Consider the following 27,223-nt stretch of genomic DNA (forward strand, 5'->3'; position numbering starts at 1 on the left):
GGGAAGATCACTACACCACACACCCAGGCTCTGCTCCCCAAGCTGGAAACAGACGACTGTAGGTGCTGAAGTCTTCAGGCTGAGAGTCTGAAGACACTTGGAGAACTTTCCTTCCCAGCAAACCACATCCTGGGGCAGAGGCTCAGCCAGGCAGAGGCACAAGTGGGTTAAACACTCAGTAGTCCTACCCCACACCCCACGATGTGTGGGCAAAAGGCTTCCTCTCTTGGCTTTGAACCCATTATCAAAATGTTGCATTAGTCAAGATGTCCATTGATGGATGTCTAAAGAAACTGGTATAGATAGATAATGAATATTACTTAGCATTAAGAAAGGGGAGAGGGGTCCTCTATTTTGAGATTGTGTGGAATTGGGGAGATAGTTTAGTGAGTGAAGTAAGCCAGGCAGAAAGATAAATATTGCATGATCTCCCTTGCATGCATGCATTAGCGTACATTATATGTGTGTGTTCACTGCTATTATGAAAGACCTGAGAATGGACGCAGAAGAGATTGCCAGGCAGGGTGGCCCAAGTCTGTAATCTTGGTGCACAAAACACTGAGGTGGGAGGGGTCTGGTTTGGTGATAGCCCTTATTTCAAAAAGTGAAGAGAAGTGGGGGGAGAGGAAGGATAAAGGGGAGATGGGGAAGGGGGCACACACACATGTGCACGCGCACACACATTCTCTAGGATTCACACACACACACACACACACACACATTCTCACAGACTGACCCAGCTTTGAAGATGGCCCTCTTGACTGTGTCACACCATGGTGGAAGAGTTTGTATGTGGGAAAGAGATCACAATCACAAAACTAGAGGACAAAGAGAGACAATGGGGTCTCATAATCTCTCCTCTGTGGGGACACTTCTGATTGACCTGAGACTCTTTACCTAGTCCCACTTATAAAAGGTCTTGCTATCTCCCCAAACTGTCACAACGAGGACCCAGTTTCCAATACATGGATCTTTGGAAGCCCACCCATGTCCCGACCTCAGTCACATGAAGTCTGAAGGAGTCACAGTAAAGAGAATGAGGGGTGAGTGGCTTAGGGAACAGAGAAAAGAAGGTTAAAAAATGTAACTAAGATACATAAAAACTATAGTTGAGTATATTAAATGCTAAATATTTGTTGAAAGATCTGATGTTACTATACAAACATACACAAGGGATGACAGATTGATTGTCTTATCTGTGCAGGAAGCAGTTCCTTGTGCATACCAAACATCATAGTGCACACCTTAAATGCATACAGTTGTAGGGGATGTCTGTAGTTGTCATGGTTTCCAATGTCCAACTGAGCTGAGCAGGAACAAGTCAGGACCAACATCAGGGACTGTAAAGATCTCAGTGGAGGGAGGGGTCGGAGAGAGAGCTGGCACTGGCCGTCCAGGAATGTTTAACAAGCTACAGCCTGACTGAGCCTGCTGACCCAATGCCTTCATGCCCCAAGCTGTGGTTAGTAGCCTTCAATGGTGTCAAGGGTTTTCCCCCACTCTGTAAAGTGTATGAGAGGTGTCCATGGAAGCAACTAATGAATACTTAGTGAACATTTATAAGTCAGGCAGCCACATTCGAAGGCCACCATGATTTTAAAGCTACACAGATTCTCAGACATGCTACTGTCCCATCTCCATGACAAGAGGAGTTGGCATAGACTGGTCACAGGCAGCCGTCAGGAGCAAATGCCCAGTGTCTGACCTAGTTACACCCTCTGATTTAGAGACAGAGAGAATGTAATATCTGAATTAGGCCTTTGTCACTTAGGGAGGTCCATCCATCTGTCTGTCCGTCCGTCCGTCCATCCATCCATCCATCCATCCATCCATCCACCCTTCCATTTACCCATTCATCTTCTACAGTGTTTCTTCAGTTCTGGGCACTGAGAACAGAGAGGTGACTCGCTGCCTCTATTTGCCATCCAGAAGTCCACTATTTACTTCAGCTATTTACATGTCGGTAAGAAACAAAACAAAACACAGCGCAACTTCTTACACACTCATTTGCTTGTTTTAAGAGAAAATCAATGGGAATGATATTAACTTTATTGCAACAATTTTTTTTTTTGCTGACTAGAACGCCAGACTTAGAGAGGATATAAGTATAAAAATAACCGAATTCTTACAAATAATACTTTGCTGCTACAGTACTGAATAATTAGTGGAGGCGACATTATAATACAACTTTAAATAACATTCTCATGATGGGTTTCACACAGTCAACGTGGGTGTCAGGTTTCAAAGAGTACAGAACAAAACCCAGGACAATGGCAACGTTCGTACTGCAGCTTCATCTCCATTTAACCGTAAGGCCAGCAACACACACACACACACACACACACACACACACACACACACACCTCAAAGCAACGCATGGTGAAATGGTCATTTTCTCTGTAGAACAGACCTAGGTAATGCCCAAAGACAAGCGAGTGCATTCAGTCCCCCTGACCAGCCAGTTCCACCCCACTCCTGCTCTCATCCCATTCCCAACAATTCAGGACAAGGGCATCAAGCCCTTCATTTAAAATTATAGCCGAATCGACTGGGCAGCCCCGTGGAAATGCCCATGTGACAGGTGCAGCCCAGGACCCGCCTCTCTTCATACCTAACGGTCTCCCGGTGGTTTCACAGGCTATTCTGTGGGCTAAAGTCTCCATTAGACATAAAGAAGTGTTACCTCACTGGGTGGTGGTGGCGCACGCCTTTAATCCTACCACTCAGGCAGAGGCAGGTGAATCTCTGTGAGTCTGAGGCCAGCCTGGTTTACAGAGCGAGTTCCAGGACAGTCAGGGCTATTACACAGAGAAATCCTGTGGAGACACTTAAGTACAAGGAATTGACTGGCATTTAATTCTTTAATGTTCCTATTATTTTAACCAATTATTTTAAAAAGTTTAAAGTTATTATTATTTTAACTTTAATGTTCCTATTGTTTTCCCCTTTGGGATTTGAGAAAAGAAAGAGCACACATACCCAACGATAAACTACGAAAGCATTTCTGTCTCCTAACACGCGGGTGAGCACTTTAGAATGATACTGTTAGGAAGGAAGAAATGACAGGGCTGGGGTGTAATGCAGCTTCCCAGCCTGGTACAGCACTTGCCTGGTACGTGCAGGGCCTGGGCTCCTGGCCCTGTCCTCCAGCAGGAGGAGGAGGGGGGAGAGGAGGAGGAACAGGAAGATGACAATGTCTCTGCTATTACAGGCTGTTTTAAATAAAATACTAAAACATAGAACTTTGTATTCTTCTTCCCAAAGAAGTGTTTTAGTCTCGAAGAAAAAAAATCAAGATAAATTTAAGAACTATGTGTAAAGCCCCTACTTTTGAGTGTACTGCGGGACACTTAGCCAAGGGGAACTTGGCTGTAGAGTTTTACTGCTTTAGGCCGAGTCCCACAGTTACAGAGACCTTGGCACGTCACTCCTGGGCAAGGTGGCTTAAGGAGGCATCCAAAAGCCACGTGCCAGGGGTGATCCTAGTGTGCCCTCTCTGGAGTTTCACACTTGAATAGGCAGCATTTTTGAAGACTTTACTCTTGGTCGCCAGCCAGTCTCCTGTGGCCCAACTTTTACGACTTCCTCTTTTAGACCATAATAGTCATCTTTGACCTCAAAATGCCACCAGGCAGCTTGCCTGCACCAATCATACACCAGTTCTGGCTCAATAAGACTTAGGTGCTTCTAAGAATAACCTCCGCAATAAGGAAGCTCCTTCTGCACCCCAGACGCTCAACTACATTCCCAGCTCCTACAGGTTTGCACATTTAATATGCAGGGGCCATAGCCTCACTTTGAGAATAAAGCAGGCAGCCCTCAAATGGGCGCCTCTGGCTGGTTATGCTTATCAAAAAAAAACCCACCTAGACCATTCCCTTTTACTTCTGGCAGCCCAAGCCACGTACCAATATACTTCTTGCCAACTACAAACACATTAATATTTTCCTTTTTGAGACGGGTGTCATTTACTGCAGGAAACCCTTGATCTGACTTTCTGAGGGCTGGGGTCACAGGAGTGTAACACTGTGCCCAGTTTATGGGGTGCCCAGAATCAAACCCAAGGCCCACACATACGAGGCAAGCTCTCTGTCATCTGAGCTACATCCCCAGGCCCCTCTCTGGACGCTCATCAACTATCCACCAAAAACTTGCATAGAGCTTGACTCATGGGAACACATGACGCTACTTATCCTCTTCAGAGATGGGCCCCAGTGTCATGAGCTGCCTTGTGGAGCAATGAAAAAAAAAAGACCCCTTGGCATTTACACAGAGTTCAGACTGGATTCCAGAAGCACCCCTTTTCTTATTCCTGAACCCCTCAGGGATAGACAAGTTCTGCCTGGCCTGGCTCTTCTACACACAAGCATCTCCTCTTCCTTCATCATGGGACCCAAATGCAGGACTGCGGCATAGCTACGCATGTGAATTATGTGTTCTGAGTGTGCAGACCGACTGTGAGCACTGGTGTCCTGCAGAGAGTCTGCCTGTCTAGGCATGTGTTCATCCTGTCTGTCCTGCTCACGGGCTGCTGACGTCCTATCTCCAGGCTCCATCTGGATGTAACCCCGAGGAGGAGAGCAGCCAGACACTGCATTCCTCCCAATGGTGGGCAGAGAGTACCAGGTAAGTCATATTTCTTTTACACATTCTACCTCAAGCCTTTCTACCCCAAGCCCCATCCCTGAGACTTAGTACTCAGTATGAATTCACCCTTGCTCGGAGCTCTCATTTTTACCACAGTAAAAAGGAACAAAATGAAATACACTTAATCAACTCTATCTGGACCAAACTCATGAGCCAGCAAGCATTTTTGGATTCACAGGATTCACTTTTCTGGACACTGGGATTCCTCCTAGGATTTTTTTTTTCCTGAGAATTTTCATTGTGTGGGGCTTGAGGCTTCTGGCCCCGTACAGGCGCTCACCAGCTGTGATGCCAGCTGAAGGCTTTAGAAGTGTGCCTAGGGACAGCCACCACACTGGCTCTTCTCACAGCAGTAAGGCTGGGGACAAACAGGGACGTTGAGGGAAGGGCTAGAACCAGGCTACCTCACAAGGGACCTGAGCTCAGGCAAACGGTACACAGGAGCTCAGAAATGTACAAGGAGCCGCCAGTTCCACAGTGGGGCAGAGGCGGGACCCATGGCTTCTAGATGCCGATGCTTTGCGACTTTAAGTCAGCATCAGGCATCAGCAACAGAATTCTCTGTAATGATTGAAACCCACTGCACCCGACTAATGGTCCTGAGTGCTGGAGACTATGGGACACAGTGCACACTTAAAACAGGATGGGGACCTGCATAAATTTTGGAGGAACCAGAGAACCCCAAACAAGCACACACAGATCTATTTCCAACAGCTGCCCCATTTCCAGAATGATACACCCCTGATCCCAGCTACAGAGGGGGAACAATGCTTTGACCTCTTCATCCAAAACCAGGATATTCCACACATGGATAAATGACTGTATTTTTCCACAGGGCACCAAGCCTCCCCTGCTACATTCACACACACACACACACACACCCACACACACACACACACACACCACACACACACACACGGCTCCCACCACAACACAATAAACAAGACACAAAACTTCCGTGCCCCAAAGCAAGATCTCAGACCCCTAGCGGGTCAAACTTTAGTTCTCCAAGGCTGATTTGGACCATGACTGTCTCCAGGGGACGCTGCACAAGATCACAGACATACTGATGACCGGGTGAGAGAAATGACCAAGTTCCCTCTCCAGCGAGTAAATAGTGGTTAAAACTTTCCATGAGTTTGTGGATACTGTGGGTTCAAAAAACAGAAGGCACACACCCTTACCTGTGGCTCCCTCCTAGTTCCCTGTTCTTCCTTGGGGAAACCCCGCAGCTTCTCAAAACACTGGGTGATGCAGGAAACAGGCCAGGTTATTCAGTCCAACCCTCTGCCACATCCCGCTGTGGGGACTACAGTGGCGACACACTAGCTCGCCTCTCCCTTTTCTGCTACGTCCATGCAGACTCTGGCTCCACACTGGGCGTCAGCGTCCCAGGCCCCATGCCATTCCCTCATAGATCAAAACCACCCTACCACACGGAGGATCGGCCTGACATTGCCTGCTGGGACTCGCTAAGGGGCAGCTGGACACGCCTAATGAAACGATACCAAATGAAAGCTATTCTACCCTGATGAATTCTTGCTGGGAAAAGTAAGATTAATAAATCGTTAGCAAGCGTGTCACCTTGACTTAGAAAACAAATGGAAGCCGTGTGCTGCACCTTGCAAAGGCCAAGTTCTCATTTGGGGTGTTTGCTTGGAAATGAGCACAGGCAACCTAGAAACCTTGAAATTCCATGTCCTGGCTGCGGCATCGCTTGATCACAGCAGGGCGTTTACCTCCATCTGTTCTTTAGCACAAGGAACCAGGCAGGAAAACGAAAGTGCCAGCACCTGGCTGCCAATCAATCACCAAACTGAGGCCTGTAGAAGTATCCTAGGAAAGGAAGGCTTTCCGAAACAGCCTGGGAATGAGTCAAAAATGAAACCTCCCTGCCCAATCTATTAAAGTGCAAATTACAGGGAAACTGGGGCCTGGAAATGATGCCGCCTAGTGGTCGCCTGTGGAAGTCAGCCAGTTCTGCGCGCCAGACATTCGGAGACTCGGTACTGGCCCACGTTCGTGTTCACAGTAATAACAGTGCGGAACGAGCGGTCCGCCGTTCCGCATCCATCTGTCCCCTTCCACTGTGGTCATACCCCTCAAGTGTGGCTCTGCCAAGTCCCGGGAGCAGCTAGTGCGTGGCGCTCCCTCTCCGTGCGGTCCTCTGAGCTAGAGGTCTGGGGAAGTGGCTCAGAGAAATGGGCCCCTCTCCCTCCTGGACTCAGAAGTAGTCTCTCCTCCTGCTCTCATCGCTGATGAAAGATGGGTTATACTGTCCCGGGAAAATGCAGGAGTGCCTTGATCCGGGCAGTCCAGTGTAGGCCGGGTAGAGTCCGTTGCGTTCAAGTTCAGGGTTCCTTACGTTTGTGGGCTGGACGCCAAAGAGAAAAGAATAAAAGTTACTTATTCCCAGACTTAAATAAGTTTAAATGATTTTACATTTTAATGAACCTAAGATGGGACTAGCTATAAATTGAGATTGGGGTTAGCTGGAAATATCGAAGCACCAGCTCACCTGGAAGCACCACTCCCACGGGTCTGTTTATGTATTTAGATGGGGGTGGGGTGGGCGGCGACGTGCCATCTGTTCCTGGGGGCCTGAAACTCACAATCTCCTCCTTTTAAACAAATTATTTTAATTACTTTTCCTAAATTTTATTTTATATATATGAATGTTTGTGTGCCTGGTGCCCACAGATACCCCAAGAGGCTATCTGATTCCCTGGAACTGGAGTTACAGACAGTTGAGAGCTGCCATATGGGTGCTGGGACTTAACTACACAGCCATCTCTCCAGCCCCCACCCCCCAATCTTCTCGCCTCTTCCTACCATGTGCTGGGATTGTAGGCGTGTGTCACAAGACCTGGCATACAAGCTTATCTCTTTATGGACGTGGGGCATATTTCAGTCCATGTTAAAAGGGGGTTAAAAAACCTCAGTCGGGCCAGGTATCGGAAACAATACAGGCTCTGTGAGAAAGTCCTCATCACAGCATCAGAGGTTAAGGCTTTTTTTTTAGTAGAAATAAAGTACTAGATGGGGTGCATTATAAACACGACCCCTATGAGAGCCCAATGTGCCACTGCCTGGACGGCTTTATACCCACTGTGAGGGACAGTGACACTCAGGCGACAGCACCGTGCTGTAAACCCGGGTTCGGCTTCCATAAAGAGAAGATAGGGCCTGTGCGTAGTCTTATGTCAGCTTGACACACAAGCTAGAGTCACCTGACAGCAGGGAGCCTCGACTGGGAAAATGCCTCCCTTAGATCCAGCTGTAGGGCATTGTCTCAGTGAGTGATTGATCAGGGAAGACCCAGCCCACTGAGGGTGGGATCATCCCTGGGCGAGTGTTCCTGGGTTCTGTAAGAAAGCAGGCTGAGCAAGCCATGATGAGCAGCCCCCCTCCACGGCCTCCTCGTTATCTCCTGCTTCCAGGTGCCTGCCCTGTTCTGAGTTCGTGTTCCGACTTCCTTTGGTGACGTGGCGACGTGGAAGTGTGAACCTGTTCCTCCCCACCTTGGGGTTTCGTCGCAGCAACAGAAACCCTGACTAAGTGTTCACCTGAGCGCCTAAGTAGATTTAAGACAGTGCCATGGGAATGCGCAGAGAGGCAGAGAGGCGGGGTCCCAGCGTTCTGCCTGCTTGTTGGCTATCATTATCAAACCACAGCAGGGCTGAGGAGTCCCGAGCAAAGGATGTGGGGTTAAGATACACTGAGACAACAGCATCAGTTGGGGAAGGGAAAAGAAATTCCTGACAGAAGCAGAAAGACCCACGCCTGTCCAGAGACAGGACGCTGAACTAGAGTTCAACTGGAGGAGTGTGGTCATGGGTGTCCTCTCCACCTTTCCTGTTCTTCCTCCTGGCTGAAAAATTTCAAAGACCACACTGAAACAAACCGGCCCCTCCCATCCAAAGTCTGATCCTCCCGGTTCATCCCCATAGTAACCAGAGATTATGGTTTCTATTGCCAAATGTCTAGTGCCATTAAGTCCCCACAGGGCAAGGTCTCATGTTTATTGCCACACGGCAAACTGATAAGAAGTCACCTGACATGTTTATTTTTCTGCTCCGATATCTGCATTTGTGTCTCCTCACGGCTGACATGGTGTGACCTGAGCTGAACTGGACGGAATAGGAGTCAGCGCGGGACAGGAAAAGGGACTACAGGCACTGGTTCTCACCTGGGGGGGTGGGTCGAGCAACCTTTTCATAGGGGTCACATATTAGATATTTATATTACAGTTCACAACAGCAGCAAAATTACTGTTAAGAAGTAGAACCGAAAATAATTTTATGGTTGGGGGTCACCACCACATGGGGAACTGTACTAAATAGGGTCACAGCATCAGGAAGGTTGAGAACCACTGGCTTAAGGTATGCTCCCAGCTTCCCCGATGATGCAGTCCAGGGCTGGATGGAGCCAATTATTAGAGATCTACTGAGTTTCTAAAGCCTCCATGGTGAAGATGACATTGGGCCATTCTTGCTATGTCTTCTCCCAGGCCCCAGTTTTGACTGACAAACCACAGGAGGTGAGATAGCAAAACAAACAGGAGAAGGGCAAAGGGCCAAAACCACATTCTTTCTTTCTTCTTCGAAGTTTCTGTTCCTATTCTGGAAATCAAGTTTAGGGATGACAACTCCCACTCCCTGACAGTAATTTACTCTGTGAAAAGATCCCTGATACACTGCTAAATACTGCACAGCTAGGCCATTGTTAGACCGAATAATAAACCCGAGTAATAAACTGTGTGTCAGTACACTGTGAACCTGAGAGGTTTATGTCAGTGTTCTCCTTTGATGCTTTCACAGGGAGCCCGAGCTGGGGCCCTGTGGCCGGCTGGGGCCTGTGGCCGGCTGGGGCCCTGTGGCCGGCTGGGGCCTGTGGCCGGCTGGGGCCCTGTGGCCGGGTGGGCCCTGTGGCCGGCTGGGCAGACACCTACCGAGTAGTACACGTCTGTCATCTGCAGGAGGTTTTTGGTGCTCCCGTTCTCGTGCATTTCAATGGCTTCTCGGCCCCATTCTTGTGAGCGAGGATTCTTGGGGTACTCGGCGTATGGGGACATTTGGAAGTCCCCACTTTTGAAGATGAGTTTACTTATGTCATTTTTACTCTTTCTGTGAGATGTTAAAAAGATGTGCGACAAATTCTATCAGTAAGTTGTGTCAGAAAACGGCCTCTGTGACGAGACTGATTTCGTGTGTTTGGCAACATAAAATAGACCTGGCACTGCCCCTTTATTTCCATGTGGCTGCCCACCAGAAATGCTAGGATGATTTAGTATATGCCTAAAAAATGAAAATTGACATCAGGTGTCCCCTCTGCCATCCAAAAACAAACAAACAGACAAACAAAAAACAAAAACAAAAAGACTTTCCAACTTCAAAAGCCTAAATGGAGCATGAAGACAGCCCCAAAGGAGCTATTAGTGTCCTGTGGGAGCAGAGGGATTGTGCCCTGGAGTGACCAGGGGCACAAGAACTAGGGCTCACAGGTGACTGTGGTCGGGAAAGGAGCCCAATGGTGGCCGAACCTCAGCAGCCACAGGTGAAGCATCAAGGCTGTTCTTGAGTTTCCAGAATGGGAGCCAGGCCTCGGGTGGCTCTGGCTCGTGAAAACTTAGGCTGAGGCTCACCTGCAGCTACTAGAGACCAGGGATGGGGTTGGCCTCTCCACTGCCCAGCCAGGATTTAATTTACAACTTCACAAACCACAAAACCTCCATGGGAGCCACCTGCTCACAGCCTCTCCACATTCTCATTTTAGCAGGCCCAGAACCCACCCTGCCGTGAGGTTTCACCACCTAGGACCGGTTGGGGCAACTGTCTGTCTTGTGGGTGGAGGATCAGAAATATTTAATTCTATTTGCTCTGAGTAAGAGAATCTGAAGGCTGTTGTTCGTCCTGCACTTTAAGTTTCTGGGAAAGGCACAGAAATGACCCAGCATTGTAAACCTGAAGTTCCTGCACACGGCTTCAGTACCGGCCCTTCCGTCAGGCCCAGAGCCGACCCGCTACTACTGTGCAGTGACAGGTTGGCCCCATTGCTGCCTTCCCCTTTCAGTAGTCAAGAATCCGGGCTCCCTCCAGAAACGCCTACATTGCGTGACCGAGAATGCTGCCATGACAAAGTTTATGTCCTTCTGCCTGCCAGGCTTTGCTTTTCTATGTAACTGCCCCTAACCAGTTTATCTCTTTGCATGCATATCTGATGGCAATATGAGAAGAAATGGCTATCCCACGAGGCCCGCCCTCCTGAGGGATATAGTGCTTACCATGTTATTCTTTGGTAGCCTTTCTGGAGGCAAAGGATGCTTTAAAATGTCCTTACATCATGGGCACAAAAAGATAACGAGCTACTTTGGAAAAGTCCCTCCGTCTGTTACCTACACATAATTCTTTCCATTTGATATCGTTTAAATCAATGATTGTAATTTTCCTTTACTTGAACAGGTAATTGTAGACAAGGGGATCTAGCTTCCCCTTTCTCTTCCCTTCCCATAGGAACTCCATCGCAGGAAGCCTGGAGCGAAGGTCACACTATTCACCCAAACCACGGCTCCATAGCCTCTTTGCTGCTGACATAGCTCAGGCAGCCCCCTCCCTCCCTGCGTCTTTGCATCTCTCTATAAACACAGATCTGAGAACGGATTGACGTAACCATACGATTTACTCGTTTAATGGTTTTTACCATATTCACTGTGGTGCGCCTGTCCTCTCAGTTTTAAAGGCGCTTCGTCACCTACCCCGTAGCAACCATCCCCAGCCTTCCAACTTCTCTAACCTGACCTCCGCCCTAGACTCCAGCTAGTCTACTTCCTGTCTCTAGTAGATGCCGACTAATCATCTCACAGCCCAGATGATCTTTAATAACTCATGTTCATATCGCACCCCTGATGATTTTGCAGATGCCGTCTTTCACCTAGAATAAGATGTTGAAGGTTCACCCACGTGCCAGGTGTCAGTGGCTGACTGTGGGTCTGGGGGCTGCTTCTGTCACATCTGGTTTTCTTACTCACCAGCCCACAGGCCCTGGGATTGTTTCCCCCTTGGACTCTTAGGAACAGACTTGCTGTGAACACACCGGGCCAAGTTCTTGTGTGGATGTGTTTCCATCTAGTCTCCCCTTTAACTCAAGGAGATCCAAGTGTCTCCAGAGTGCTGGGATTAGGGATGCATGTCCCCAGATCCGGCTGTTTTGCTTTTTAAAACAGTCTCTTTGTAGGCCTGGCTGGCCTTGCACCTGCTTCCTAGCTAAGGATAACTTTGAATTATTGATTCCTCCTGCCTTTACCTCCTGGGCTGGGTTCACTGGAGGACAGCACCACGCTTAGTTTTTGTGTGGCTGGGGAGCAAACGCAGGGCTTCACACGTGCTAGGCAAGCACTCTACCAACAGAGCCCCATCCTCAGCTCTAGAGCTGGAAAGTTCTGGATCTTGATAAAGTCTAATTCGCCTTTTTATTTATTTGGTCGAGTTACTACTTTTTGGTTCTTTGGAGACAGGATTTTATCATGCAGCCCAGGCTTGCCTATAATTTGCTATGGACCCAGGCTGTCATCAGCCTCCAAGGCTTATTCCCTCTGCCTCAGTCTCCCCAGCGCTACTTTGTTCAAGGCTAAACACTGACCCTCTGCACAGCACAGTTGATAAAGTGGGATTTAAATTCGAGATCTCATCACTCACCTGCAACAGGTGACAATGAGTGCCAAGCCCAGGATGAGTAGAAGGCCACCTCCAGCTGCCGCTATCACCACGGTGATGAGCTGATAGGCTAAACACAACAAACAAAGGGGCAAACAAACAGGGTGGATTGGCAGGAAGTCATGAGTGATAAGCAGAGCCTCTACCCAGCTCCCACCTCTGCCAGCGTGGCCCTGGCCCTCTCGCCTAAGGCCTGATCTCTGGCCCAGAAAACTAAAAGACTAGCGGTCCATTTTCTCTGTCTTGGGAGGGATCCCCCGTTCAGCCCCTTCTAGGGCAGTGGCCCTGAAATTCTCCCTGTAGCACAGCCCTGATGATGCCACTGAACCACAAACGAGACAGGCAAGCTTTACATTTTCCCCAAACTGTTCTGAGAGATTGCACTTATTCCTCCCCCCATTTAAGATGAGTGCTTTTTTGAAATTTAAACATCAGGAAACTTGTTAGCTTGATGGTGACAGAAGAGATAAAGATGCTTGGTTCACACTGGAGGCAGAGGCAGGCAGATCTCTATGAGTTTGAGGCCAGCCTGGTTTACAGACCAAGTTCCAGGACAGTCAGGGCTACACAGAGAAGCCCTGTCTCAAAACAAAACAAAACAAAATAAAAGTAGATGCTAGATTCTGTTTTAGGCCTTACTTGGTAAAAACGAACTGAGTCAGGTTAAACTCTTCAATTTCAGAAGAAATATTACTGGTCTGTTAAATTCAGAGACCCAGAGGGCTCCATAGACATAAATTTGACTACCAGAAATTAGCACTGATAGAATAATGCTGAAAGGTCTAATTAACTGGGTTTTATATCTACATATTTGTAGCAAAATTGTTTCTTATAAATTATATTAAATAGTCTATTTTTCTTGTGAAATACAATTAAAATTTGTTCTTCAGGTTGCAAGATGTAGTATGAAAGGGCAATAACTAATTTTCTTTTTTTAAAATTTATTTTAGCTGGGTGTGGTGGCTCAAGCCTTTGACCTGGTGCTCAGGAGGCAGAGGCAGTTGGATCTCTGTGAGTTTGAGGCCAGCCTACAGAGCTAGTTCCAGGACAGCCAGAGCTACACAGAGAAACCCTGTCTCAAAAAAAAAAAATAATTTCATTGCCAATGTTTTATTCAATTATTTGTCTGTGGCATGACCCAGGAGGCCAGGAGAGGACATCAGATCCCCTGGGACAGGAGTTACAGAGGGTTGTAAACCACAGAGAAGATGCTGGGAGTGGAACCCAGGTCCCCTGCAAGAGCAGACAATGCTCTTTAACACTGAACCATCTCTCCAGCTCCAGATGACCAGACTACTGAAGGAAATTAAGACTGAAACAATGATCTGCAGCCATTTTCATAGAGTCGAGGCTACGGCAGAGCCAGAGCGCTCTCCCCGTCTGGATGAACGCCTACACTAAGGGCTATGAGCAGAACAGGTAAATGACAAGCTACGGACCCTTTATCTAGCCTTTTATTTAAGTAAATATCAAAGAGGCAGGACTCTTATGAAAAAGATTAGTACTGCAACATAGAGGGATCACATTATGCACCCTCGCCTCCCTCACCTCACGATACATGCGTTCAGAGGTTCCTCTTACAAGTGAGGACAAAGCAAACCTCTTGGAGATTGTATCCATGTTCATCTTTAAAACTATTTATTTTATGGGTACGTGTATGACTGAGTGTAACTATATATGCTGTGTGCATGCCCGTGGAGGTCACAAACAGGCAGTGGATCCCGTGGACCTGGCGTGACAAATGCCTGTAGCCACCGTGTAGGTGCTGGGAATAGAACCTGCATCCTCTGGAAGAGCAAAAAGTGCTCTTAACCATCCAGCGAAGAGGGTGGCAGATCCCGTGGAGTTGGAGCCACAGGTAGCTGTGAGCAACCCCATGTGGGTGCTAGGGACTGAACTCTGGAAGAGCAGGTAGTGTTCTCAACCCCCAGCCCTCCTTCCAGCCCCACATCCCTGCTCTTCATCCCCACCAGCTCTGCCCTGAGCTCCTGTCATCTCATCTGGACAGCAAGCCTGATCGTGCTGTTCCTGTTTTAAGAAGCTTCAGCGTCTCCCTATGCTCGCTCATTTATTTAACTTTTGAGATGAAGTCTCAGGTAGCCCAGGCGCCCCTCTAACTTGCTGTACACAGGATGCCCTTGAACTGCTGCTAGTGTCTACGTCGGAGTGCTGGGATTATAAGTGACCATATCTGGCTTCCCTCTGTCCCTCCCTATGTTTTGGACAGGGTTTCAACCGTAGCCAGGGCTGGCCTTGAACTCCTGCCTCCAGCTCTGTACTGGGAATACGGCACGCACCACACTTGCCTTTCCTGTTTTGTTTTGTTTGTTTGTTTGTTTTTGGTTTTTGAGACAGGGTTTCTCTGTGTAGCCTTGGCTGTCCTGGAACTCGCTCTGTAGACCAGGTTGGCCTTAAACTTAGAGATCCACCTGCCTCTGCCTCCCGAGCGCTGCCACCACTGCCTGGCTGCCTGTTTTCTTTTTAAGTTGAGACGGGCTCTCACCCTATAGCACAGTAGCCTAGAACTCGCTACTGACACAGCACTTCCTCTGATCTGAATCTCCCTGCATCCCCATGCGAGGACAGGGAGAGCAGAGTGAGAAGTTCTGCGTCTATCAAGTTGTGGGGGCGGAAGGCAGTGGGAAGTATCGTTAGGTGGAATGCCCTAGTTCACCGGAAGAGACAAAACAGAAAAGATGGCTCTTTGAAACTGTTAGGGAAGGACCACGGTTGAGCCAGAGGCTTTGAAGCAAAGGCCATGTGGAATGGGTATGCAAGAGGGAAGGACAGAAATGTCTGTCCGTGATAAGAAGAAACCAATCTGGAGCAGTGGTGTGAGTTCTACGGTCATGAAGTGACAGAGGCCATAAACCAGAGAAAGGGCTTAGAGGATGAGCCTATAAAAAAGGTCACCAGAGGGACACACTTAATATATTATAGCATAGGACTATAGGCACTATAGGACATTATGGCACTTTCAAAAGTGACATGGTAAGAGTATAGAAATGAAAACTCTGCGGTTATAAACAGGTTACAGGGCTGGAGGGATGGCTCAGCACTGGCTGCTCTTCCAGAGGACCTGGGTTTAATTCTCAACACCCACAAGGCAGCTCATAACCAACTGTAACTCCAGTTCTCGAGGATCCAATGCCCACTCCTGGCTTCTGTGGGCACCAAGTATGCACTGTACAGACATATACATGCAGGGAAAGTACTCATTCACAAGATAAAACCTTACTTTTGAAAGTTTAGAAAAGTAGGCTACAAACTAGTATAACCGGTGAAGTCCAACGCCTTAGAAAGAGACACACACTCACACGGACGATGCCTGTGTTCGAGCTGTAGACACATGCAATGCTGCACACAAGCAGGTTGTTGAGTCTGGTAAATTTCCAGATTCTGATTTCATAGGTGTGGAGAGAGGAGGTCTGTGTCTAGCAGGTGCTTGGTAACTGGGGTTGCTGGTCCTCACATAGGCGGTGTGTGGTGTATAATAGGTGATGGATGGTGTACATCTTCCTCTTTCCCTGGTAACTGGGGCTGCTGGTCCTCATACACCGTGGTGTATAATAGGTGAATAACAGTGTACATCCTCTCCTCTTCCTTATCTTACACCTATACTCTAATTGATTTGGGGTTTGGAAAGGGAAAATCAATGATTTTACATTGTTCTATGCTATGACAAAATAAAAAATTTTAAAAGAGAACAAAGTGGCTGGCATGGTGGCATATGCCTGTAATCCCAACACTTGAAAGGCTGAGGCAGGAGGATTGTGAGCTTGAGGCAATCTCAAGCTACAAAGTAAGTTTTAGAGTAGTATGAGAGATATGTTAGACCCTAACTCAATAAGCAAATACATAACATACACACACATATAAACACATACACATATACGTATGCTCATATATACACACATACATACTACATGCATGTACATACACACAAACACGTGAGTGAGAGGAGCAAAAGGTGAAGCAACTCAAAGCATCGGGGAGACGCTATACTTCTGCGTAGAGAAGCCAACGTAAAGTTCAGCCAACAAAGGAGATGTGCACGAGAGAGCACAGAGGACAAGGGACAGCTCTGGTCACAAGGGGATGTGCACGAGAGAACAACAGAGGACAAGAGACAGCTCTGGTCACAAAGGGATGTGCACCAGAGAGCACAGAGGACAAGGGACAGCTCTGGTCACAAGGGGATGTGCACAAGAGAACAACAGAGGACAAGAGACAGCTCTGGTCACAAGGGGATGTGCACCAGAGAGCACAGAGGACAAGGGACAGCTCTGGTCACAAGGGGATGTGCACGAGAGAGCACAGAGGACAAGGGACAGCTCTGGTCACAAGGGGATGTGCACCAGAGAGCACAGAGGACAAGGGACAGCTCTGGTCACAAGGGGATGTGCACGAGAGAGCACAGAGGACAAGGGACAGCTCTGGTCACAAGGGGATGTGCACCAGAGAGCACAGAGGACAAGGGACAGCTCTGGTCACAAAGGGATGTGCACGAGAGAACAACAGAGGACAAGAGACAGCTCTGGTCACAGGGGGATGTGCACGAGAGAGCACAGAGGACAAGGGCAGCTCTGGTCACACGTTTAGGAAAGAATTAAGGACAATAGGAGAAAAAGACACAATTGTTGGAATGTAGGGTACAAAGAGAGACAAATGTTCCATGAAGAGAGAAGAAAAGGGACAAGCCAGTTGGAGCCCTGTGCCCTGGATGTGGTGACCTGCATGTCCTTAGGAACTAAAGTCTTGAGAAAGACTCATCCTACCTTTTCTGAAGGAATTTTCTATGAGAAGGAAGGAGTGGAACCTGGGCCAAGCTAGAAATCTAGCAAGAACCTTTAAAAGGCAGAACACAGACTAAGCCTATGCCTAGAATGTGCTGGAGTTGTAAGGCAGCCAGGAATGTGGGAACGAAAGAATTTTAAGGTCAAGCAGGTAGCTGGGGAAAGCTGGCTTATCTGTTTTCCTGGGCTTGAGGACAGACTGTGCCTATCTAGAGACATTTCCTGCCTGCAGGAAATCGATGAGACTGGGTACAGTAGGGCACACTTGTAACCCCAGCGCTCAAGAGATGGAGGGAGGCCAGCCTGAGTCATATAAAGTAAGATCACATCTCAAAACTAAAAGAGGAAAACGAAAATCAGGTTGGGTGACTGCAGCCAGGCTGAGTGGTACAAAACACCAAATGATGAGTCATGGCTTCCTCGGGGGCTTTCATCACCAATGGGGAGACGTCCAGGTGCCCTCAGCTCCATAGCCAAGACCTAGGGCTGGGCCCAGACTGAGATAAGGAGGTAGGTGGCAGTGTCTGCTGCTGAAGCATGTGCAGAAACACTGCCACTTGACACGTTATCACAAGTCGTAACATTTTTTTTTTTTTTTGGTTTTGGCTGTCATAAAATGTTTTATAATACCAACTTGAAGTAAATATCAAAGTCACTACAGTGTAATGATAAATGGTCAGTTCCTGAAGTGGGCTGGGGCCGACGATCGGAGCAGGTGTCTGCTGGACTTAATGGTCACTTGGGTAAATGGAGAAGGAAAAGTGGTCTTAAGAACCTGAGAGAAATTCTGTTTTCGTTTTGGTTTGGTTTGGTTTTGGTTTTGGTTTTTTTGAGACAGGATTTTTCTGTGTTGCTTTGGAGTCTCTCCTGGAACTAACTCTTGTAGACCAGCCTGGCCTCGGACTCACAGAGATCCGCCTGCCTCTGGGATTAAAGGTGTGTGCCACCACCGCCCAGCTATTTTTAAGATCCCCACAAACAGACTTGACTATTTTTTTCCGCTATAAGAGTTTAGAGAATAAATGGATGCAGGGTATGTATTTCCTAGACAGACAGTAGCAATGGCCAATCATATTAAAAACAAAACAAAACAAAAAAAACAAAAAAAACCCCAAAAAACCAATGGCACAAAACCCAGAACATAAAAACATGCAATACTACCTTCCAGAATGTCAGCTCTTCTCCTGAATAGAAAAGTAGAAAGATCTAGAACCCAGCACTCAGGAGGCAGAGGGAAAAGGATCTGTGGGCGTTCAAGGCCAGCTTGGTCTATATAGTGAGTTCCAGGCTAGTCAGAGCTACATAGTGAGACCTTAATCTCAAGAGAGAGAGAGAGAGAGAGAGGAGAGAGAGAGAGAGAGGGGGAGAGAGAGAGAGTGAGAGAGAGGAGAGAGAGAGGAGAGAGAGAGATGAGAGAGAGAGAGGAGAGAGAGAGAGAGAGAGAGAGAGAGAGAGAGAGGAAAAGGAAAAAGATAGGGTAGGGGAGAAAGGCTAAGTTAAGCTTGATGTGTGCACGGAAGACATTAAAGTGGGGCATACAGTTAAGAAACAGCAACAGCAGGGTATGAAACCACATCTACTTCCAAACTGATAAACTTGGAAATTCACCATTCGCACATCTACCTGTATAAGAGGGGACAAAGGTCACCCGGAAACTGATTGCTATTACTTTAAAACTCTACCATATTCTGTATGACAAATTTTGTTTCATCATTTTGAAGGTAACTTCCATCTCAAAATATGCCAGTGCAAGCAAACCTAAAATTCTTCAAGCTGTTCTTCAGAAGGGACTGGAAACTGCTTGCCACACCGTCAGCATTGACCACACTGATTTTACTTCAGGGAGTAAGACTCCACCTCATGGCAGGTGACTTCTCCCAGTTGGCACGACACTGGATAGCAGGCTGGTCCTTGTCCCAGTGGGCACTTTGCTGGAAGTCTCCTGACTTTTACACACTCTCTTGCTCGCTATGGTCTCAGCGGTTTTTTCCCAACCATGTAACTCTCCTGGGCTGCGATTGCTAGCTCCCTAGCAGTTACTGACAGCAGCCCAAGAACTCACCCGCCCAACAGCTCACTTCCTGTGTACTTTGCAAACCTAACGCTGCACTACCGATCCTTTTTTTCCTTCCATAATTTGGACACATCCACTTACAAACTGGTCCCCAAACATCATGCATCTGTGGCTGTCCCAAGACCCTAAATGGGTCCTAAACGGTTTTCCCGCCCTGGGACACCCTTTTTACTCTCACGCCACCCCTGTGTCTGCCCAAAGTCTTTTGGAACCTCTCTCCAATTCCATTATTTCCAGAAAATATTCCCGAGTGTCCTGGGTTTCCTTGAGGTGTGGGTTCTTCCGTGCCTCCCACCTCATGCCTGACTCGTCATGCTCAGAGCACAGGTGAAGCTGTGCGCAGGGGTTTATTTCTTCCCCGAGAAGCCTTACTCTCTGTTTTTCCCACACACCCAGCCCAGGACTTGAGCACACAGTGGAGAGGGGAGGAGGATGTCAGCAGACCTGGCCCCACCCGGTCCCAATTCTCCACTTCGGGATACTTACGGTTTCCACAGTTGAGACCCCCAAGACCAAACGGGCAACTGGAAGTCAAGAGAGGCAAAAGAAGACTCAGATTCAAGTCTCAAAAGCTATAACAAGGCGATGCATGTGAGAAACTTCTTTACTTAGGACAGATTCTCTATTAGGATGGTCTGCCTTTCTGTTTGTTTGTTGTTTTGTTTTTCTTGTTGTCCTGGCCATCCTGGAACTCGCTCTGTAGACCAGGCTGGCCTAGAACTCAGAGGTCTGCCTGCCTCTGCCTCCCGAGTGCTGGAATTAAAAGTGTGTGCCATCACCATCCACCTGGATGCTCTGTCTTTTAGGGTGGTTTTTTAGAAACCATTTGTAACAACGTCATCCGAAACAGCGAATAGGGAACCCACCTCATACAGGTTCCGTTTTCAAGCCTGTATCCATCCTCACACGCTAAAAGAGAAAAGGAAAATCCATGAGGGCCCACGGGAAAAGAGCTCACATTTAATTAAACACCAGCCACCCCAAAGTTCACAAGAATATTCTAGAAGCCAAAAGTTTTTATCTATATCCTGACCTGAACACTGTTGTCATCTCATCTCTTAAAGGAATCACGAAACTTTTCTTGACCTCGGTGTCGCCCAGTTCCCATCAGTAAAAAGAGGGTTGTGAGAGAATAGGAATAACAGTGGCCTCTTGGAGGAGGTGACATATCTTAGCCCTCTTCCACGAGGAGGCTGAAGTGGTGGATGACACCCTCTGGAGCACAGTCCTGGTTGTTGCCCAGGTCTCCATAAGTGAACGCTTACCCTATAGTCTGTATCAGAGATTTCAGATGTGCCTAGATGTGACCTAATTTTCACCTCGCCAAGAACGTAGTTTTGAACCCTCTGGGCTCACTGCACAGACTGTGGCCCTGCTCTTCTCCTGGGCCAGCGGTTTTCAAGCTTGTCTGATCATAGGATACTCTCAACATTACCATAACTCAGCCAAACACCAGGGATGGCAACGCACGCATGAATGAACGCCGACAATGAAAAATGACCCCGTACACAAATTCCTTGCTGCAAGGAATGATACACTTTTTGATTCATGATTAATGTCTGATACGCATCGCATAAGAGATCAGATTTAAAAAAAAACCCACAGAATGTAGAGCTGCCAACAGGGAGCAGACAGAGACACAGTAGGGAGGAGTTGTGAGTGGCAAGGGCAAGCGAGCACTGGCTGGGGATTGGATGGCGGATACGCACCCTGCAGGCTGGGCAGGAGGTCTCACAGACTTCCCGTGTTCTGCCACAAATTTGTGCATAACAGTATCATCTATGTAGATGTCCTTAATATTTATTTTCCTTCTTTACGTTTTTAATGCTAGAAGCTAAATATTTCTAGCATCCATTTTACTGTCATGCAGCATCTATTAGCTGCAACAGTTTTGTGGAATACAGTTTGAAAACCACTCTTCTAGATCATCTGAAATGGATCTCATTGCCGACCAGGAAAGAGCTGTGGATGCGATGGGCTCTGCAGACTCACTTTTCCTGAGCTAGAGGCTCACACACTCCGGCCTGTTTACCTTGAGCAGCAGCCACAAGAAGTCCCTGCAGGATGCTATGGACCACACTGCTACAATACCACGGTAACCTCTCAGTGAGCATGCCCACAGAAGCTTCGGTGGGCCTCAATGCCTAAGAAGATAGGGAGTCTCCTTTTATGAGCTCTGACCCTTTTGAAGTCATGATCTTGCTGGTTTTGCATTAGGATCCGAGCTTAGACGTTCAGTGTACGGCTTATATTGGCAAATATGCTCTTTAGCTTTTTGCATGTTTGCTTTCCTTCCAGCCTCAACAGAGTAGCCAGTTTCCCCTTCAACCTGACTTACCCTTTAAATATGCACATTTGCCGACTTTCAACTCACAATTCTCCTGCTTCAGCTTCCCAAGGCTGAGGTCATGGGCATGTGATACTATGCCCATTCCCTTTCGTCCCCCCATGCCATACCTAACCAGCCAAGTCTATAATAATAATAATAATAATAATAATAATAATAATAATAACAACAACAACAATATTGTTATTAATCTCTTTAGCAGGGTGTGATGTTACATGCTTTTAATCCTAGTGTTCTGGAGGCAGAGGAGGTCTTTGTGAGTTTGAGGGCAGCCTGGTCTATGTAGTAAGTTCCAGACAAGTCATAACGACATAGTGAGACTCTATCTTGAAAAAGAAAATCTCTTTATTGTAATGAACTCACAAACAAAAACATCACTCAGCTAAAAATGTGGGATTCCCCTCTCTATGCTGTGAATATGTTTTATTACCATTGGTTAATAAAGAAGCTGTTTTGGCCAATGGCATAGCAGAGTAAAGCCAGGTGGGAAATCCAGAGATATATATATAGAGAGAGAGTAGGTGGAGTCAAGGAGACTCCATGTAGCTGCCAAAGGAGAAGGACCTGGAACCTTTCCAGTAAGCTACAGCCTCGTGGCAACACATAGATAAATGGGTTAATTCAAGATGTAAGAGCTAGCTAGAAATATGCCTGAGTCATTGGCCAAACAGTGTTGTAATTGATATAGTTTCTGGTTGATTATTAGTATCTGGGTGGACAGAAAATGATCGAGCAGTCTCCACTTACAGACACCCACACAAATATACACTTGCCCTGCCCCGAATTCTATACGTTTCAACCAACTTCTATAGAGTTAGAGCTTCGCTTAGGGTTTTGCTGTTGTTTTATCTTTGTTTTGTCTGTTTTTTTGTGAGACAGGGTTTCTGTGTGTAGCTGTGGCTGTCTTGGAACTCACTCTGTAGACTAGGCTAGCCTCAAACTCAGAAATCTACCTGCTTCTGCCTCCCAAGTGCTGGGATTAAAGGTGTGCGCCAACACCTGGCTTCGCACAGGGTTTTACACTTTAACTATCAATTACATTTTTTTATGCAGTTATCCACCACAGGAAAAAAACTTACAACACAGTTGAAACTAGAAAAATAATTAGCTTTATATTCTTTTTCAAGATTCATGTCCTTTTGCTCTCATTTGGACCCTTTTCATTATCTGGCATTATCCTTACTAGGTCTCTTTTCTAAATGTTATATTATACCCACACTTACAGCTGTGCATATATACATGTCGACATTACAGGCCAGGATTAGGTGTATAAGGGAGAACATGCGGTTTTGTTTTTCTTCCAGAATTCGGTGAGCTTGTTCAACACTATACTTTCTGATTCCCTCTATTTCTTGAAAATTTCATGCTCTCCTTTTTCTTTTCTTTTTCTTTCTTTTTTTTTTTTTAGATTTATTTATTATGTATACAATGTTCTGCCTGCATGTATGCCTATAGGTCAGAAGAGGGCACCAGATCTCATTACAGATGGTTGTGAGCCACCATGTGGTAGCTGGGAATTGAACTCAGGACTTCTAGAAGAGCAGCCAGTGCTTTTAACCTCTGAGCCACCTCTCCAGCCCCTCCTTTTTCTTTACAGCTGAATAATGTTCCATTTCATTTTGTATATGTGACATATTTTTATTATCTCTCTGTTGATGTGCATCTAGGTTGGTTTTGTTTCCTTGTTATCAAAAGCAGAGCAGCAATAAACATGGGTATGTAAATACCTCTCTGGAAGGGCAAGGGTGCTCCAGGTAGATGCCAGGACTGGAACAGCCAACTCATATAGTTCTATTTTTAGTCCTTTAAGGACCTCCCACTGACTTCCATACTGCTGTATCTATCTGTACCCCCATCAGCAGTGGATAGGGGTTCCTGTGCCCACATCCTCTCTAACGTTTGTTGTCAGATCTGTTGATGCAAATCATTTCGAGTAGGGTGTGGTACTATCTCAAAGTAGCTTTGATTTGCTTTCCCTGATGACCAGGGATGCTGAGCACTGTTAAAGATAGTTTCTTCTTTTGAAAAGTACTTGTATGTCTCATTCTCCCTGCCCAGTCAGTATGTTTTCAAATCTGTATTTATCTATTTATTTTTACTTGAGTGTGTGTGTGTGTGTGTGGTTGTGACTGTGGCTATGTGCATGCCATGGGGCACAAGAAGGGGTCAGAGAACAATTCTCAGAAGTCAGTTCTTTTCTGCTATTTTTGGGGGATGTGGGAATTGAACTCAGTCCTTCAGGCCCATGTCCCTGCCCACTAAGCTATCCTGCTGGCCCCCTTTTAATCTTCTGTCTTTCTATAAATTTTATATTTATTATTATTGTTGTTGCTGTTGTTGTTTGAGACAGGATTGCTCTGTGTAGCCCTGGCTGTCCTGGAACTCACTTCGTAGACCGGGTTGGCCACGAACTCAGAGATCTAGTGCTGGCGCTAAAGGCACCAGTGTCTCAACCGCCCGGCTCATTATATGGATTTTCAATAGGTGTTTCAAAGCCTTTATTAGACAAGCAAGAGTAATCCTATCCTATTTCGAGAGGAGATGAGGCTGTATTCCCCCATCTTTGACACCTTGAGTTCTCTGCAGGTCTTAGGGAAGCAAGGCCTCCTCTACGGAACAAGCAGAGTGATCCTGCCTTTTCCTGAGTAGAAAGCTTCACGCCCCCGCTCATGCTCCTCCTCCTAGCTCTGTGTCATGCTCCAGTGGGGCTGTGGGGATGAGGGAAGCCCCTGAGGGATGCTTTCTGGCTCAGAGTGCAGGAGCGCTCCACGGGGACACCTCACCTCTCCACCTGCCTCGGCGCTGAGGTGGACTGATGTCACCAGGGCATTCTATTCCAGACACTTCTTCCCGCAAACACTTTTACATCCATCTACACACCCAACCTTCATCTGCTGGGTGGGTGCTCTCCACTCCTGGCTGTCACCCAGCCATGTGCAAGGGCCATCTGTTGTCCTGCCTATGAGCTCCAGTTGGTGGCTTGAGCTATTTTTATGTAGCATCAAAAGTATCCTGACTCCCTGATGGAACAACATTTCTTTAATCAAAAGGACATGGGTTGGTGGGGCTGCTCAGTGGGTAAAGACATTTGTCACCAAGCCTGATGACCCGCGTTTAAGCCCCAAGACCCACATGGTGGAAGGAGAAGAGATTCTATCACGTTGTCCTCTGACCACCACATGTATGTATTCACAACAAAGAAATGAACAAATATAAACATGGAAAATATTTTTTTAAAGGGTGTATTCATCATTTGTGTTCCTGTGTGCCCGGTACTGCTCTTGGGACTCTTAGGGGAAACCTTGCCGATAAAGACACTCCCAGTTCCTCCTCGCACATACCCCAGAGGGACTCTGACCCCAGAGCCCTAGAGACAGAGCAAATGTGGCCAGAATTTGCATACATGGCCTCACTGGGTTTCTCCTACTGCTAAGGGTTCAAAATCAAGCTTAAAGAACATGATGAAGTTTGAATAATTCCTTCGCAGGACACAAAGTCGAGATGTACTGATCCCAAGACATATTTGTTGCCCTGTGGTCACTTCAATGAACACGTGAGCACTATTTACAACATGCTAAGTCCTATCCTAGGTACAGTTTTGGCTCTTGAGATGCTTGTCATCTGAAGAGACGAAGACTTAGAATCTGGGCTGCAGAGAAGGCTCAGTGACTGAGAGCATTTACCGCTATGCCAGGAGATAGGCATTGGGCTCCCAAGCATCTGTAACTCCTACTGTGGAGGATATGACGCCCTCTTCTGGACTGCTAGGCTACTTGCACATGTGTAGCACACATACAGACACCCAAATACATAAAATTAAAATAAAATTTTGCCAGAGGTGATGGTGCATGCCTTTAATCTCAGCACAAAGGGGGCAGAGACAAGCAGATCTCTGTTCAAGGTCAGCCAGTTCTACATAGTGACACCCTTTTTTTAAAAAAAAAAAACAAAGCCCCCCAAATCTTTAAAAAATGCTAGTCTCAATCTAGTCAGAAGGGGGAAAAGGTTGCTAGCATGGAGAAACCCAGGGACTCATAGTTTAATTTTAAATGTCTGTGCTCAGCACGAATGGCCAGAAGATGTCACTGCTAACCCATGACAGAGCTAGAGTTCACAAAACTGGAATCCATTCATTAGAGGCCCATGACCACTGCTTGAGATGGGGCATCATGGGGCTTCAACAATCCCCAAGGTTAGTCAAGGTTTTCCCAGACTGCTTCTTGGTCGTTACCAGGTAAACATAAAGTTGGTGGCACCTGTGCCACTTAAAGCACACATACTGAAAATGAGAACCTGGAAAGGACCACGACGACACCTGCCTGAGATCATTGGGACGCTGGGACAGGAAGGTCCTGAGCTTGAGGACAGCGGAGCTACCTATGTATCGAATCCCAGGTGAGCTTGGGCTACAAAATAAGGCCATTTCTCATTTCTCCCCTCAAGTCATGGCAAATCTGGCCAGATCTCTGTATAACAGAGGGGTGAGAAGTGTGTATCTTTATTTCTGTCTAAATTGCTGTAATTCAAGTGATACACTGTCAAGTGTTTATATGGTATACACACATGCTTCTCTTAAAGTCTCACAGATATCACTATACACTCTTTGTCACACTTCCAAAGCTACATATAAAATTGAAGGAGATGTCCTTCTTACAGAGGCTTGCCCATTGCCACCAAGGTTGTCTCTAAGAGACAGTTACGACATTGCTGACTTGGAAGTAGAAAGAAGTGGCCGAAGCCAGTCAGGAACAAGGGTGGCCGGCAGGGCCATTCTTGAAGGCCACGAGGTTCATGAGGCCAGCTCCTCTGCACACCCATGGTCCCGGTCACCTCTGTTATAGGCACCAGAGCACACAACACAGTCTACAATACACACGAACTTCAATGCCATTGTTTTCCCACGTGCAGCTGAGCTCCAGACCCCATTTCTGAGAAGGGCAGAGAAGCAGATAAGAAGGGGTTGGGAGCATGGTTTCTTTGAGGCAAAGCAACAGTCTGGCATGGCCATGAGGGGCTGGGGACCAAGCACACCAGGCCTGAATCCCAGCTCAGAAAGTGGGTATTCTTCTAAACCTATCACAGGTCCCACGTGGAAGGCTGGAGTGGGACCTCAAGAGAATTTTCTATCTAAACCTAACACCATCAGAAGGTCTAAGGTTCAAGATGAAAGGGCTGCCCCAAATATATTTCTATATTCTTTTGATGAAATGAGTCCTCTAAGGGGAAGTCCTGACCCAAGTGACATGCTACCTTGCCGCTGTATGTGAGTTTTCTCTAGGATCCCCGTGTATCTGTCACCAACAAGGGGTTGGCTGAGCAGGAAATCTGTGCCATCCACACTGTAACTAGAGCTGGCGCTCTGTAAGAAAGTAGTCTCTATCTGCCAGTCTTGCTGGTCACCACAGACTGTAGCAGGCTTCGGAGCTAGGGCACACAGCACTCCAGCTCTGAATAAAATTGATTTTAAGGCAAGTTTTTTGGACCTCACTCATTGAGCATGATCTTTGTCTCAAATGGAATGAATGTCTTCCACTTCTTTAGTCCTTTAGGACTGGCAGAATGGGGCTGGAGAGATGGCTCAGAAGTTAAGAGCACTGCTTGCTCTTCCAGAGGTCCTGGATTCAATTCCCAGCAAACACATGGTGGC

At 47.1% G+C, this 27,223-nt stretch overlaps 1 protein-coding gene across 3 annotated transcripts in view; it reads right to left on the reverse strand.

The window, feature by feature from the left end:
- Positions 1-1,992: 1,992 nt before the first annotated feature.
- The window catches only part of Heg1 (heart development protein with EGF like domains 1), a 79,391-nt gene continuing 54,160 nt past the window's right edge, over positions 1,993-27,223 (reverse strand). For 2 of the 3 annotated variants that reach the window (XM_038345484.1, XM_038345482.1), the window contains 5 exons: positions 20,096-20,138; positions 19,716-19,753; positions 12,342-12,429; positions 9,599-9,773; positions 1,993-7,021 (listed from right to left, as the gene is read on the reverse strand). In XM_038345484.1, coding sequence (XP_038201412.1) covers positions 6,872-7,021; positions 9,599-9,773; positions 12,342-12,429; positions 19,716-19,753; positions 20,096-20,138 — 494 coding nt within the window. In that variant the 3' untranslated portion in view covers positions 1,993-6,871. The remainder of the gene's footprint in view (positions 7,022-9,598; positions 9,774-12,341; positions 12,430-19,715; positions 19,754-20,095; positions 20,139-27,223) is intronic. The other variant, XM_038345483.1, reaches the window with a different exon arrangement.

Source organism: Arvicola amphibius, chromosome 10, assembly GCF_903992535.2.
Source record: "Arvicola amphibius chromosome 10, mArvAmp1.2, whole genome shotgun sequence".
Taxonomy (NCBI): domain Eukaryota; kingdom Metazoa; phylum Chordata; class Mammalia; order Rodentia; family Cricetidae; genus Arvicola; species Arvicola amphibius.